Here is a 16832-nt window from a genome sequence, read left to right on the forward strand (position 1 = left end):
ATGTGGCATATCAGCATGCCAACTTGGCGCAGAGTGGCTGGTGACAAGAAATGTTTCCATATGTATGTCAAATTAGTCCTAGGTCTGTAAACCCTAATCCCCTCTTCGTTTTAAATTGCCATTGTTGCTGCAGCTTGAGATTGATTCTACAGAGGTCGGAAATTCATGACCGATTGCACGATGGGTAGCGTAGGTGGGGTCGCAGTCGACAAGTCTCGCAATCACACGGAAACCATGCCTCGAGCTCTTCGCTGCGGTGGCGGAAGAAGAACTCCGACCAAGTTTGCTTTTGTGGTCTGAAGACAGTGATCAAGAAGTCTGGGACAAGAGAAAATCCTGATAGATTGTTCCATGCTTGTCCAATATACCGGGTGAGTTATTAATGTAGTCTTCTTGAAACTTCAAATTATTTGAGTTGGATTTTGAAATTTTGGTACCCTGATGTTGTGCAGAAGGAAAGCCACTGTAATTACTTTAGGTGGGCTGAGGACGACGAGTATGAAGGATTAGAGCACTTAGGAGAAGTTAAAACTGATGCACAAATGGAGAGTGATGCTGCTTTATTGAACCATAACATATCTTGGAGAATGATGACCTTAGAAGCTGAAGTAAAAGCACTTAGGATGCAACTGTATTTTGGATTAATAGTTGTGATTGTGGTTTTTATGATTATGTGTATGTTCTTTAGTGGGAAGTGAACCAGTTACTGTGAAAAAGTGAAAAGGATGATGCTGTAAACCTTGACAGTTTTATGTTGTTGTGAAAACCTTGTATGTTCATGTTTCTTTACTAGTAAAAAGGTTATTTATATGCAACATTGTTGTTGATCATAACATAATGTAAGCAAATCAGAATAAGCAAAATTAAAATTAAGTGAAGTAAGGATGGCATAACATCATAACATCACCAATGGTGTACTAGTTTCCATTGTCTCAGATTCAAATAACAACATCGTTTTAACATGATAATAAACCAAAAGGTAGTAGCTGACAGTTGAAAGCAAAGCAGTATACCATAAAGGGCTATACAAAAAACAGGACTATTGAAGATACCAGAACTACCACATTGTTTATAAATGGTAAAATGTAGCCCCGACAAAATAACAGATACTAAATGCCCTATATTTTAGTTCTTCAAGTCTTGAAGTCATTCCATGTCTTTTATTCTGGGAGGTTTGAAACCCAGAGTTGGAACAAATGTCATGAAGCTGGCAAGTTTCTTCGCTGTTGCGGAGCTGCTACCCTTGATGGTTTCAGCAGATACAGCAACTGCTCCTGGAGAGGCATTTCCCTTTGCCCTGGCCCTGGTGACATGGAGTTTTGGAGGCCTTCCTCTTTTTCTAGTCTGCATCAAACAGTTATCATCATTGTCTTAAATCAGAAATACCTACAAGTAACCAATGCTCAAATTAAAACTCGTTAGAAGATTACCTGAGTGTCATTGGTTGAGGTTTGGGATTGTTGTGTCAGTGGAAGCTGAGCATGCTGTGTAATAGGAATTTCAGTCTGTTCATCTGGAGCAGCTACTGCTACTGTGGCTAGTGTCTGTATGGACTGAGTGTGATCTTCCTTTCCTGCTTCTGGACCAGGTGCAGGTTGTGGTTGTTGAACAGTTGCAAGCTGCAATTGCATCATTTTTGCTTTCTCCTGAGCATCGTCTTACTTTTTCTTGCTGCAAGTTCTCTTGTTGTGGCCCACCTCTCCAGAGTACATGCACCAAATTGGAGCATACTTCTTTTTCATTTTTGTCTTCGTGCCAGTGGGTCCTTCATCCTTGTCCTTCCTTCTATTTGTTGTTGGTCTGCCTGGTTTAGGTTTGATAGGAGGTGGAACAGGTGCAGGAGAACCAGTTTTCTCCCATAGATCTTGTCCCTTGACAGGATTAACATTGAATTGGTATGTTCTTCTGTAAGCATCCATGCTCAACCATTCGTGGCAATACTCCTCAGGCCTCTTATCATTTTTTTTCTTGAATGGCTGATATGGCGTGCATACAAGGCATCCCTATATATGTCACAAAAAAAATGAAAGATGAAATCAGTTATGAATCATGGTATGCATATTAAAAATTAAAGTTCAGTTATGAACTCAACCTGTCAACTGCCAAAACCTGCAGGAGCAAGTATGCTTCCCCAGTCTACCACCATATTAGTAGGTCATCCTTGAACTTCGTACACTTCCTCTTTTGCATCACCCGACCAGTAGGGAGCCCAATTTCTGGATAACTTAATAAGAGATTCTAGCCTGCTTTGCTAAACTTGAGCAAGTTTTCCTTGATAACTCAGAAGCTTCAGTCTATTATCAGACATGCTTTTCATAATCATTCTTCGCACCTCCTCTGCCAGACTCAGAATAGGCTTACCTCTGTCATGCTTCGTCTTTGCATTGAAAGATTCATAAGCGTTGTTGTAAATGTTGTCCACCTTTGGCCCTTCACTGAAATGGGCTTTGGTCCAAGCTTCCTTCGGCCACTTGGATAAGTATTCCCAAACTTTTTCATTAATCCTTTTGACTCTATTCATATTCCTCTCGAACTCAATCGGGGTCCTCGATCTTGCACACTCCCAGACCAAGTCCTTAAGTTCGACGCTGCCCCACTGTTTTGAGAAGTTCCTCCACAAATGCCACACACAAAATCTGTGTGAAACTGCTGGGACGAGTTCTTTGACAGTTGGTATTAACCCCTGCACAAACAGTCAAGCCCGACAAGATTTACAATCATTACAGTCCTCAAAGAAGCATCATTAAATAAAAAAAAGTCCTTAAAAATTAAATCGTGATTCAAATTGGTCCTCACCTTTTTCATGTCTGATATGAAACACAAGTTCCTTGCCTCATATTCTCCCAGATCTGATAGCAGTAGCTCCAACAACCATTTCCAGTTCTCCTTGTTCTCAACATCAACAATTGCATATGCAATCACAAAAATGTGATTGTTTGCATCTTGTCCGCATGCAGTGAGAAGCTGTCCTCCATGTAATGTTTTCAGGAATGCCCCATCTAAACCTATCAATGGCCTACAACCTGCCTTGAAACCCTTCTTACAAGCATCTGACAAACATAAAATCTCTCAAATTGAGGCGTATTATCAGTTATGGGAATCACACCCACCTGAATTGTGAAACCTGGGTTGGCAGTGAGCAATTCATGTGCATAATCCCATATCAACCCGTATTGAGCAATCTCATCCCATTCAACTATCTTCCTAGATGCCTTAAGAGCTCGGGTAATGCATGAACTATTCAGCTTGAGGTCGCACTTCCTAACAAACCACTCATACACCTCCCTATGCTTCATCTTAGGGTGCTTCCTAAGTTTTGGGTATAACTTGTTCACAGTCCATTCCAATGTAGCAGCTCTACTTTTATGCTTTCTTGCGCAGGTGTGATTGTCGACTAGTGTTTTTATCTGCCAGGAACCATCACTGGGGTTGTGTCTACAATATACTACCCATGGACAGTCTTCACACTTACAAACTGTCCTGACTCTAACCTTGTCATTCTTACAGAACCTAATATTCCTACCCCATTGTATAGTGTAATCTCTAGTGGCAGCATCTCTAGTGGCAGCCATAAAATGTTGCTTGGATTTGAAAACCATACTTACCTCAAACTTCAGATCACCAAATTTGGCCTTGTCATTATAATGTGGATACATAGCTGGCCCTTCATCTTCAGAGTCTAACTCATGGGCAGAATCTTCTGACTTCCATTCATCTCCATCTGATAATTCTTCCCAATCAAATTCGTCATCTGACTCTGAAATTACATGAAAATACCATAAGATTTGTGTAGAATAAAAACATTAGTTGAATCAGATCTATTAAACAAGTAAATTCAATAACAGATACACGATTAATTATGCAATACCTCTATTAGAGCATTCATCAGATTCGATGTCCTCATAGCTGGAGTCATCAGTGTCAATAGCTTTATCCCTTGTTCTGTCAGCAGCAGGCCTATGATTCTCTCTGTGATCTACTTTATTGGGCCTAGAACACTCTACTCCATCATCTCCACTATCACTGTCACTACTGTATATGGAATCTCCTGCAACTTTTGGAGGCTTGTACAAACTGTCTTCAACACTATCATATGAATCATGAGATTCAGTGTCATCTGCAACTGGAGTTGCCTTAACCTGCCTTCCAGATCTTGTACTGGTTGTGGCATTTACCTTCTTGCTGATCTTGGCGGCTGCTGTAGCCTTGCCACTCCCTTTAGCAACCTGGGGTTTAGTCCAAGGTTTGGGCTGCTGGACGGGCTTTTGCATGGGCTTGGTTTTGGGCTTTGTACTGGGCTTAGGTGTGGGCGTACATGTGGGTTGGGGGTTGGGCTGAGGTGTGGGCTGAGGAGTTGGCTCAGGTGTGGCTTTAGGTGTGGGCTTAACTGTGGGCTGAAGAGTGGGCTTAAGTGTGGGCTGAGGAGTAGGCTTAGGTGTGGGCTGAGGAATGGCCTTAGGAGTGGGCTGAGTTTTGGCTCTTTTCGGCTTAGGTGATTTTTTTGTTCTCTTACTGTAATCTTGGGACATTGAATCATTGTGGTCCTTGTTCAGTTTCTCTGCTTCTTCATGTATGGTTGGGAAACAAAGTACTTCATCATCATCCTCGCTCATGTCGTCAACCACGTGTGGCTTAGACACTACATGCTCAAAATAGATGTTGATGAGGTGATGATTCCTCCTGCAATCCTTAACCAATTCCAACAGATCAGTGTCATTTTCTAGCCTCCTCAACCCATTATCCAGCAGCGTTCCAGGAACTTTCCACAAGCAGTTGTTCATCTCAGCATATCCCAGCTCCTTGTAGTATCCCTTCACAAAGAAAATGTCTAGAGTGTCTGAATCTACACCCATTAATACTTCAGTATTATCTGGTTCATAACACAGATAGCCTGATTCATCTATTTGGAACTTCTCACCATGGTGAAATACAAAGGTCATTGGGGGACCTTCCATCTGAAACCAAAACAGCAACACACACAACTGATGCAAATTTTTTTCATGGAGAGGCAAAGCATATTCAACATCAACTTCCAAAATGAATCTAACACACACACATGCAGCTACACAGAGCACAGACAACGTTCTCAAGAATCCAAAAACAGGGTCATATATCATGGATAATCACCAAAGTCCTAAGCCTGAACACAGTTTCCTAAACCCTAACATTGCAAACAGTAACAATGGATTTCCAACGATAATACAACCACAATGATCAGGAGATAAAACCACACTAACTCTCACAAAATAAGAAATGAAAGCTAACCTACCTCTCACGCAAGGCGATGGACTGCCCTTTTCGGTTGACCAGCGTCGTCGCAAACCGGTCATCAACAACTCCAGCACACTGTCGTCCTCGGTCAAGCCTGGTCGTCGCCGTTCAATGCTTCGTCTTCCTGGAGGAAAAAACTAACACACAGGGATTGCAAGGGTTCTTTCTTTTCAGAAGAAGGATGCAACTAGAGAGGGAATACGAAACAGGGATGAAAACCAAGCATTGTAACGGGGAGCACCTAAAACGACGCTGTTTAAGCCATCGCTGACATGTCACACTAATGGCCAGGTCAGCATATGTTCACGCTGTTACCCATACATTTGACGGAAGGACTAACGCTACCAATTTTAAATTTTTCGGGGACAATTTTTATTATCTTTTTCTTACGGGGACTCCTTTGGAGATCGGGCTATCTTTCGGGGACCAATATGACTATTTACTCTTTAATTATGAGTAAAGTATCGTTTTTATCCTCAACCTTTGGGGTTAGTCTTAAAGTTGTCACTAACGTTTTAATCGTTCTATTTAAGTTCCTAACGTTTTAAAATTGACTCAATGTTATCCTGTCGTTAGGGATCCGTTAACAGAAATTGACGGCAGGACAAAATTGAAATGATTTTGAAACGTTAGGGATTTAAATAGGACGAAAACATTAGGAACAAAAATAATACATAAAAATAAATTTTAATTTAATTTAATCTTTCAATAATATTAATTTTTTAGTGTACATAGTTTTCAATTATTTTTTAATTACATCTAAATAAATTACACTTAATCACATTACTTTCATTTTAAATAAATTTATTTTTTTATAATTTTAAAAAATTTTGATACATTAGAGAGACAAAAGGTATAATTTATATTTTATTGTATATATATATTTTTTTCTTTTCTGCAAGTTTATATACTAGTCATTCTACAAACTTTTTATGATAACTAAAAATCTTTAAGAGTAAAATTATAAAAAAATTAATTTATTTAAAATAAAAGTAATATGATTAAGTGTAATTTACTTAGATGTGATTAAAAAATAATTGAATACTATGTTATAGTAAAAAATTGATATTATTGAAAGATAAAATTAAAATTTATTTCTATGTATCATTTTTGTCCCTAACGTTTTCGTCCTATTTAAGTCCCTAACGTTTCAAAATCGTCTCCATTTTGTCCTGCCGTCAATTATGTTAATGGATCCCTAACGGTAGGACAACATTGAGTCAGTTTTGAAACGTTAGGGACTTAAATACGACAATTGAAATGTTAGGGACAACTTTAAGACTTACCTCAAACGTTGGAGACAAAAATGATACTTTACTCATTAATTATAGAAGAAATATAGGGAGCCAATCGAGTATTTGTACAATGTGTACAATGGGATATAGGGATGTTCGATTTAGTAGTATATCAGATGTTTATTATTCCTGGTACTTGAATGATTATTTTGGATGATATGGATATATTGTGTTTGAGAAATTAGTAGTATTTTATCCTGAATGTTATTTTTTAACTCATATTAAGCTAAATAAATAATCCATTATACACATTGTACAAATATTTGATTCGCTCCCAAACAAAATTCTTATAGATATTATATATCTTCGCGTATTTCGATAATTTTTCTGTGTTTAATAATCAGTCACCACTCACCAATGGTGGTGGTGTTATTGGAATAGCTTATAGATCCAGCAAGAGAATATATATATATATATATGGAAAGAAGCTGATATAAGTGACAACACTTATATTTAGAATAATATTTTTTTAATACGAGAGTTAAATATAAAATATTTTAGACTCGAACAAAATAAATAGAAGGCAAGCAAGACCAGTTTTCAGTTCATTAGTTTCAAAGCAGAAAAGGTTGTAAGTAAATTAAAACATATATAGTGTCGGTTCCTCATTTAATCATTCACTTTTAGTTGAATTAAATTAAAATAGAAATGCAAAGCTCCCAAACGTAGCGTCGGCATTGAAAATTATTAGAAGAGGCTGAGCTGTAAATAGAATAGGAATAAGTGAGTTCGGCTAACTCGTAAATCAACTCCAATTCAATTTATTAACAACTTACAAACTATATACATTATTTATTATAAAAATTTGCGTTAATATATATTATTTATTTTATATTTTTAGTTTATGCTAATATGTCTATATTTATTTTATTTAAATATGATCATGCATTTAAGTTTATATGAATTTATGGTAAATTTAACTTAAACTTTACAATTCTATATGATTGTAAACGAGTCAAATTGTAAATCGAATTCAATTTTCATAAAATAAATTTAACTTTGACTAGGATTTACTCAATTCGCCTTGCTTTCATCTCAAGTTGTATGTTATTAGTAGCATGAAAATGTATAAAAATTATGGAGTTGTTAAAATTAAAACTTCAATACTATTGAATATGATTGATAATAAGTACAGCAATTTAAGTTTTCTTTTTCTTTACCTTTACAATAATCTTTTATTTAATTATTCTTTTGGTTCTATAGTTTTACTAAAAATTTATAATTAAATCTTCGTAATTAGGTTCTTACATGACTGTTTTTAATTAGTTTTGAAATAATTAGATTTTTTTATATTAAAAATATTAAAATTAATAAAATATTTTTTCTAAAAAATATATTCTGTAGATATTTTTATTCAATATCCACAAAAAGATTTTTTATATGGGTCATGAATTTTAAATCTAAAAAATAGATTGGTGTCAAGCATTCTAAATAGCAAAGAAGAAGAAGAAGAAAAAAGGGAAACCGACCAAACAGTGAAGCTTTGTGGTTGTGCCGGCAGTCCAAATAACACTTTGCAACTTTGGTTTCTTTCTCTCTCCACCACCAACCATAAATTCTGGTTCTCTATTATTGCACATGTTCTTTCCTTCTCTTCTCATCAATCAACACTTACACACAAACAACTGTCAATTACCACAATCTGTCTTCCCTAGCCAATAAATTAATTTAATTAATTAAAATAAAAAAACACAAACAAACAAATAAATACATCAAATTAAAATGGTACCTCTTAATGTACTGTGCACATCATTCTTTTGTCCCCTTTCGGCCAAACTGGCTTATGTACCCACCAAAATAAATATTTACTACAAAATTAAGCACGTTACAATTTTTTTTTGGATAATATTATTATGATACGTTATATTGATTTTAGTTCATCATGTACTATAATAACCTAATGGTATATAAAATTATTTCAATCATGGTAGTTTTTTTAATTTTTTGGGTAAAATATATTTTTTGTTCTTAAATTTGTCAAAAATTTTAAAAAATATTTTTAAATTTTATTTTGTTTTAATTTTGTTCTTAAAATTTTTTATTTGTATTAAATATATTTCTGACAATTAAATTTTTAGAAAATTTAAGATCAATCCAATAATAATACATGACAACTAAATATATCTCAAATAACTAAATTTTCAATTTTACCTTGTGAAATTATTGTTAAATTAGTCTTAATTTTTTTAAAAAATTAACCATCAGGATATTTTTTATGTAATTCGAAAATTTTTAGAACAAAATAAAACTTAAATTTCTTTCCTTTTATTTACACTACAATAACAAAAACAATGCAATTGCAAATTGTCTTTAAAAATTACAATAGTGGATAAGAAGATACAACGAATTAAATTATTATTATACTCAAAGAATTTTCTAGCCAGACTGTAAAGAAGAGACAACAATTATCTGTACATTGCCAAGAATGCTTCATACAAGAAATTCAGAGATGCAAAAAGAGTTAAAAAAAATATTATTAAATTTGGTAAAAAATAAAAAAGAAGAAAGAATTGGATAGAGAATGTGAGAAGTAAACAAATTAGCAAAGTGGTCCACAACTAAATTATAATTAATTTTTGCCAATATGTAATTGCATTGTCACACTACTACATCTTCAACTACAACTAATCAATATACTACATACTACACAAGCATTGAGAAAATGCATGAAAATAAAATAAAAATATCAAACAGCTAATTGTTGTTGTTGTTGCTGCTGTTGATTTTGATGGGAAGATTCATCATCATTGAAGCACAAATGGGTTTTTAGAGATTTTCCTAAACTTAGGGAAGAAGAATTTTCAAAATCCAGCTGAGGTTGCATCATAAGCATTTCTTTTTGGAGATGGGCACAATATGCTTGGAATGTGCCAGGTGTCACATTTAAATAGAACCCTAAACCAAATAAGAAGTCAACCTCAAGAAAGTTCATCTCTATTGTGGTGATTCCTCCAACTTTTGCATAGTAAGCATTGTTGTAGTACCTGTTGATTTCAAATCACATGGTGAGCAATTGTTGAATAAAAAAAATGATCTTTGTAAAGTAATTATATGCAAAAAGTAAATAAATAAATAGTTGGTAATTATAGTAAAAAAAGTTATCAATTTTAAAAAAGTAGAAAAGAAAATAAAGTTGAAAAAGATAATAAACGAGTTCCACACTATAATTGTATATTTATAAAAAAAATGTCAGATAATATTTTAATTGTAGAAATATCATATTTAATTTGTTGTTCAATAGAATGTGATTTTTTTTTATATTTTATTTTTAAGTTAAGATATTAGCATGCCAACCATTTATGATATAATTTGTCCCTTTTAAGTTGGATGTCTCTATGCTAATTCAACTCCAAAATTATATATATATGTTTATATTTAATTTGAGAATTTGATAAATCATTGTACACAAAAGGTAGATGCTAGGGTGCATGCAATAAAATGGTGGGGTCACATGGGTGGGTTGTCTCTGTCTAATGGTAATCCAGCCTGGACATATGATATTATTCACAAGAAACATTATATTCTTTAAACAAGTAAGGTCTTTATCAAATTTACAAGTTTGTGTTATATAATTATGATATAAAATAAAAAAATTCAATAAGTTTTGATTAATAGGGTAACAAATGCAAGATCTATCTATGCCTTTTCAGAGTAAAAAGAATGATGTGTAAAATTTCATGGATAATATCTTACTATATATATATAATTTTATTATTAATTATTATTTCTACCTTAATGCCAAAAACATCTTTAGAGGTGAAATAATTCAAGGTGGCTACTCCAATGAAAATTTAATGATTGTCATCATGTGAAGATATATCATTTTGACTATTGAATGATAGATTGTAAGGCTTGATTTTATTTAAAGTAAAACTGTTATCTTTATTTAAAGTGTTGTAAAATAAATAAGTTACACTTTTTAAACAAAGATCATCATGAGAAGATGTTTTTAACATCTTCATGGGAGTAACTGCCATAATTCAAAATCTAACATTGAGAAACAAGGATTTTCAAAACACATGCTTTCATATGATTAGGTGTATCTAATAACTAACACCATCAAATTAAAGAATCCCCATAATTTTTCTTAAACATGCTCATCAAAGAAACATTGAAACTTGAAAGAAAGTAGTAAACTTGATCATCCAATAATTCATGATTAACATTAATAATTAAGATACTTACATGTCATCCATGAATTTAGCAGCTACCATAACACTGGTAATTAGTAACCTATGAACATTGAAGGAGTTGATTGGCAAAGAGGGTTGTCTCTGAGTGAATCGATCAAGATAAACATATGCAACAATGTAGCAAGAAGGACTACAATTTGCATACTTGAAAATCCTCTCAAGATAGCTCTGAATTGATATGGTTGGTCTTGTTAATCCATGGAAGACAGAGATCTTCTGATGCAAGAGTTGTTGCTGGTTATGATCATTGGATTCAGCTACCCTTTTGAGCAGAGAAGAGAGGAAAGCTACCACCTTTGGCATCACACTTGGATTCTCAAGCTCTGCCATGGATGCTGATAGGCCAATTCTCCGTTAGGTACAGGAATGCTTGGAATTTTGATGTCTGGTAGTGTGGTTATATATATATATATACACACATAAAAGTTTTATGTAAAGTAAAACTAGTGATATATAAGGTTGTTAATGGTTGGTACTTTTCTTGGCCAAAATGCCCCTTTGTAATTTAAATTAGGACAGTGCTATTGGGACAACAAAAACATGTCCAACAAATTATTATTAAAATACTTAATTGAAAATTACTCGTATGAACATGTTTTTATATGATTTAATATGTTTGATTAAAATATTTAATATTGTTAGGGCTCTAGATCGTACGTAAATAGCTCATTTAAAGACATATAAGTTCAAATAAAAAATGCATCCTTCTGATTTTAAGGCGAATGCTGACTGGTAACTCTCATTCTTAATCCTTTTTCAATATTATGAATAGTTCTAGATTAGATAAGATATAATACATGTTCATATCAACCAACTTGGGTTGGTCGAGTGGTCAGCTCACTCGTCCGCTTAAATAAGTGTCCCGTCTTGTGCATGCAACAACTCATTGGTCAGCGACAGACCCTTAAATAAAGCTCAGATTCGCGACGAATTAGTCTTTAATCTGTTGGGTTGGAGGATACCGTTTTGGGTAACCAAAAAAATAATAATACATGTTCATATCTCAATTATCATTTTTATATGAAAATATCTTCTATAAACAATGATCAAATTATAATACATGCTTTAATTATTCTTTCTGTGAATTTTATTTTTGTTTCTACTTAGAAATTATAAAGTATGTCGAAAATGATCAATTTTTAAATTAAAATTACAAATTTTATACACGAATTACTAACTAAAAATTATTTAGCACAGATCAACCTTCATTAGTTATGTAAATAATACTTTTGTTTAAATTAAGACATGCAAGTTGGCATTTGTTGTGGCTTATGTCCTTTTCGGCTTAAAAAGTTTTTGGTTATTGAGTTGGGCAATGATTTTCCTTTTAATTTCAAAACTTGACTTGCAAAAGAGGGAAGGAGGGGAGGGGGTGTAGGTTGTGTTTATTGTGAATTTTGATGTCTCTTTCTTGCAAAATAAAACTAAATTGTGGTTTTCCGGTGATTAATTTTTTGACAATGGAGATGGTATTCCATACCATCATGTGATTACATGTGAGAAATTTGAGAATGTAATGTAAAGGGTCCCACTTTTTAGGGGGACCTTAGCATGTGTTTTGATTCTAGTACAAGTGGGTAACATAACATGGATTTGCTATGTTGTTGGTCCATAGCAAATAGTATATATATGCTACTTTTATTTTGTTCCTACTTCTTTGCACACCCCTAAACGAAAGAACAAATTAGGATAATAAAGCTATTCCTTTGGGTTTTCAAACATTGCTTCATGTGATCCTAATCAATTTTCTAGCTTCAATAATAAAGTTGCTCACTATTCTTTTAAGGCTTATGAAGGGATCTAACCTTTGATTAGATTAAGAGTTTTGGCATCTAATTAAAGGATAAGAAGTAAGAGTTCATTACTTTGCTTACTTGTAGCTAGGTATTAACTTGTGAGTAATTGTGAAGTACACTCACAATTACTTACATCTTGCAATTAATATTGAGAATTCAAGGTTGCTTTTTATTTATTTTTTTAAATTTTATTCAAGGTTGCCTCATATAAATTTTATTATTTTTACAGTTCTTTTATAAAATCTTAAAAAACAAACAATAAAAACGCAAACTATATACGCTCAAATATATTTATTTTCTATTTAGAATATACCGAATATAAAAAATATTTGATAATCAAAGAAAATTAGTAAAAAACAACCATAACTTGTCTTATTTAATGAATATTAAATAAAAAAAATTCTAACTGTTTTTTTTTATCTTTCTAACATTACCAATCTAATTTCAAAACAATGACTAATTTATTTATTGAGATAAAAGGTTTTGACCACAATTTTTTCTTACATATCACTATTAACTATCCAAATGTATTAGGTCTTATGATTATTTGTAACATTCTCTAGGGACGCACAAAATGAGTTGAATTAATCATCAATGTGAAACATTAAATTGATGACCGAGTCTCAAATTTGGTACCTGAAATCAAATAGTAGATTACAAGGAAGCAAGTGGTTATGATAAAAAGTACAGCTAGAATGAGATGGAATTTGCTTGCAAATGATACATAACCCAGTTGGAATAATTGGCTGTAATTGGAAATAGAAAATGGAGCATTTTACTTTTTTGCATGTATATATTAAAAAAATATAATATAAAATTTAATTTAAAAAAAAATTAGTTGTTATCTAATTTGATAGACAAGTATTTCTTTCACTTGCCAAAGGTAATCAACGACCCCGGCAAAAAAATAATTAATTGTTTCTCATGCTATGAAAATAAAAAGAAATAAATAAATAATTCTTTTAATACCAACATGAAGACAAAGCTAGTCTTTGAGTAACAGCTATCCATATCTACTTTTTTGTAAACAAAATCCATCAAATAATTATTTATATAAGAATATAAGAAACAAGATCTTCTACATAGGCATGTTAAATTTAGTAAACTTTTAATTAAAAAGGGTGAAGTGTTATTAGTTGATTTGACGAGTCACTAATCTGAAGTCTGAACGAACAGCTAGATTAAGTTGTAGGAGGTGCTGGAAAAGCAACCATTCAACCAATGTCACATTTGTGTGAATGGAATAAAGACCAAGATTCTGTAACCATTAACTTGCGATGCAAAGTGAAGCCATATTGAAGAAAAACTAGCAAAATATTTAAATGCTTATAATTGATTGAACTTTTGAAGTGCAATTATTCTTTAATTCATAACTTGCAAATGGTAAATAATTTAAATAGTATGTACGACAGTACGAGATTCTAATCAAACTTCATTTACCGCTAATGAACTAGAAAAAATAAAAATAAAAAAACTTATCTCTAAGGATAAAGCATTATTTTAATTTTTATGTCTCGGTTAAGTTTTAATTTTATTTCATTTAATTTGGTTCCCAATTTTACATTCATAACTCACATTAGTTCATAAGTTTGTTTCTGTATGTGATAGAATTATTAATGGCATGTTGAGATTGATTGACAATTATTACATTAGATTTTCTAATAATTACGTGACAATTAAAATTTTTTATATAAATTTCTGTTCTATAAAACTCTTAAAATCTTTAAGTGAAATTTAGAATTTCAAAAGTTTCAGAAAGAGTAAATTGAGATAAAAAGTTTTAATTGTCATATCAGATAACTATTAAAAAAGAGTTTAGTGTAAAAGATGTCAATTTATTTCAATATGTTGTTAACTATTCTATGATGAAAATAAAGGTAAGAATTAATGTGAGTTACGAATGCCAAATTTAAAGATTAATTTGAATAAATCAAAATTTTAAAAGCACAAAGATAACAAGGTCAATATAAATATTAACTCATCGGTTTTGTTTCGTTCTTAACGTTTTAATACATCTTATTTTTATTTTAATGTTTATTTTGTTTTATTAAAACTATTGTATTATGATTTTTGTCAGTATTTAAAAAAACTACAAAGGAGAAAATGATATTTTTGAAAGAAAAATTTTAATTTTAACCAAAAAATAAATAAAAATAAATAAGACGTTTGTAATAAAAATAAGTTTTACACATTAAAAATAAAATTAAAATGTGTCCAAATATGAAAAATAAAACAGCACATTATCCTGCTTTTAATGAGCTCATACCAACAACCACATATATAATAACATAATCCAAGCCATTTCATAATTATGTATACTCTTATTGAAGTGAAGGGAGAAGTGAGAGCATATTTTTATGATCACCTGAGTGAGAAAAGAGCTTAACGTTTTTCCTTCCTCTCACCTCTTTAAGAGTGTGTCTGTTTGAGGAGAAAATAGGAGAATGGAAATAGGAAAGAAAAAATTAGAAGAAAAATAACTATTTTTCTTTGTTTAGTTGAATGGAAAAGTTAAAGAAAAATAATAAATAATATAAAAAAATGGGTGGGATTCACTAAAAAAATTTTCTCTTCAATAATAGATGAAAAATGGAAGAAAAATATATTTAGTATAAATATTCTAATATTATCCTCTATTTTTTAATATATTTTAAAATATCTAAGGATAAAATTGTATTTTCATAACATTATATACTATTTTCTTCCTCCTCATTTTCCTTTCATCCAAACATATCTAAGGAAAATAAAATTTCACTCAATTTCTTTCCTTTTTCTTCTTTCCTTTCTATTTCTTTCCTTTCAACCAAACAAAGCCTAAATTCTCTCGGTGGCTTTAGTTGGAACTTCTTATTATCTATTATATTAGGGTCACACTAAGGTAGACGTAAGTTTATAGAGATTTTTCTTTGTTTGACACGTGTTGCAGATTTTAGAAATAAAAACTCTATTGTTATTCCACGTGTAGGTCAAGCATTCTTGTAGAGAAAATATCATTTTTTTTCTATACAAGTTGATCTGTATAGTATAATTTACCTTATATTAGACATTGTTTTTATTGAACATAATAATAATAAAATAATAATAATAATAATAATAATAATAATAATAATAAATGGATATTTCGATGATAATGTGTTCACTTAAAGATCACATTGTGATTCGTTGGATGATTCAATTAAGAGTAATACCCCAAATAGGTCCCCAAGGAATTCACGTTTAGACAGATTTGTCCCCAACGAAATTTAACTAAAATTTTTGTCCCTGACCTTCTTAGCTACACACCAGATACGTCCCCACACCAGGTTCAGCCGGTCAGGTTTCAGGTTGACGTCCTACGTGGAGGTAACCTGGCTGACGTGTCGGGTTAAGAGTGACGCGTCACGTCAAGGACACTTTAGTCCCTATGATTGCAGGACAAAACGACGTCGTTTTGGGGAAAAGGAGAACGACGTTATTTTTTAAGGGACAAATAGGTCCCCGCGATGGAGGGCAATGCAATCAAATGACGCCGTTTTATTTGGGGGGCCAATTTAAAATTAGGTTGTGTAGTTGATGATGGTTGCTGGAATTGATGATGGCTAGTAGAGGGACGACGTCAACTGGAAGTTGGAGACGATGTGGAAGAAGCATTACTGGCGAGTTGAGTGCTGACAGTGGAATGACTGGAATCGGAAGGGGTCGACTGAAAAAAGGAGAACATCCAAAGTGCTTCTGCAGGACATTAGTTGTAATATGCAGGTCGCGCACGGCAGAAAATCCGAATAGGTTGTTCTTTGGTTGTCCCTATTTCAAGGTATTGGAGAGTGTTTTTTGTTGTTTCATGTGTGATAATTGCCATGGGTCTGTAAAATTGTTTGTCCTGTTGTTGTTGTGATTGCAGGAGAAGCAAGGTTATTGTGAATTTTTTGCATGGTTTGATGAGATTTTTGGGTATGCGATGGAGGATGTAGTGGAAGGACATAGATTGGATTCTGTGGACACTGGTGCGGGTGATCAAGGTGTTGTAAGGTTGAATGATGGCTTGGAAGACAGAATGAAGCAACTGGAGAATTTGTTGTGGAAGAAAGATGTGGATAACCAAATTGTGAAGAAGCATAATATGTTCGACTTTCTTAGGGGTGTAATATGTGGTGCATTGATAGGTGTGGTTGTGTTTTGTATATTTGTGGTGGCTATTTAGACAAACTGGATTCTATGTTAATAATCAAGTTATTGTGTTGAAATGTGTATTCATGGTTAGATGGATATTAGATGGACATGCATTATATTGATTAACT

The 16832-nt window shown here is 32.6% G+C and overlaps 2 protein-coding genes across 2 annotated transcripts; one reads left to right on the plus strand and one right to left on the minus strand.

Annotated features, from left to right (window-relative positions):
- On the plus strand, nucleotides 1-772 carry LOC127746701 (uncharacterized). Its single transcript, XM_052260697.1, has 3 exons — nucleotides 1-62; nucleotides 194-371; nucleotides 453-772. Exons 1-3 carry the CDS (start codon nucleotides 1-3, stop codon nucleotides 696-698), a joined length of 486 nt encoding a protein of 161 aa, XP_052116657.1. The 3' UTR covers nucleotides 699-772.
- An 8333-nt stretch (nucleotides 773-9105) lies between these two features.
- LOC107486028 (cyclin-U4-1) lies at nucleotides 9106-11179 on the minus strand. Its single transcript, XM_016106566.3, has 2 exons — nucleotides 10752-11179; nucleotides 9106-9550 (listed from the first exon to the last, which is right to left on the minus strand). The coding sequence occupies exons 1-2, from the start codon at nucleotides 11087-11089 to the stop codon at nucleotides 9253-9255; spliced, it is 636 nt and encodes a 211-aa protein (XP_015962052.1). The 5' UTR covers nucleotides 11090-11179; the 3' UTR covers nucleotides 9106-9252.
- Between the last annotated feature and the right edge of the window lie 5653 nt (nucleotides 11180-16832).

The sequence above is a fragment of the Arachis duranensis genome, chromosome 4 (assembly GCF_000817695.3).
Source record: "Arachis duranensis cultivar V14167 chromosome 4, aradu.V14167.gnm2.J7QH, whole genome shotgun sequence".
In the NCBI taxonomy this organism is placed as follows: domain Eukaryota; kingdom Viridiplantae; phylum Streptophyta; class Magnoliopsida; order Fabales; family Fabaceae; genus Arachis; species Arachis duranensis.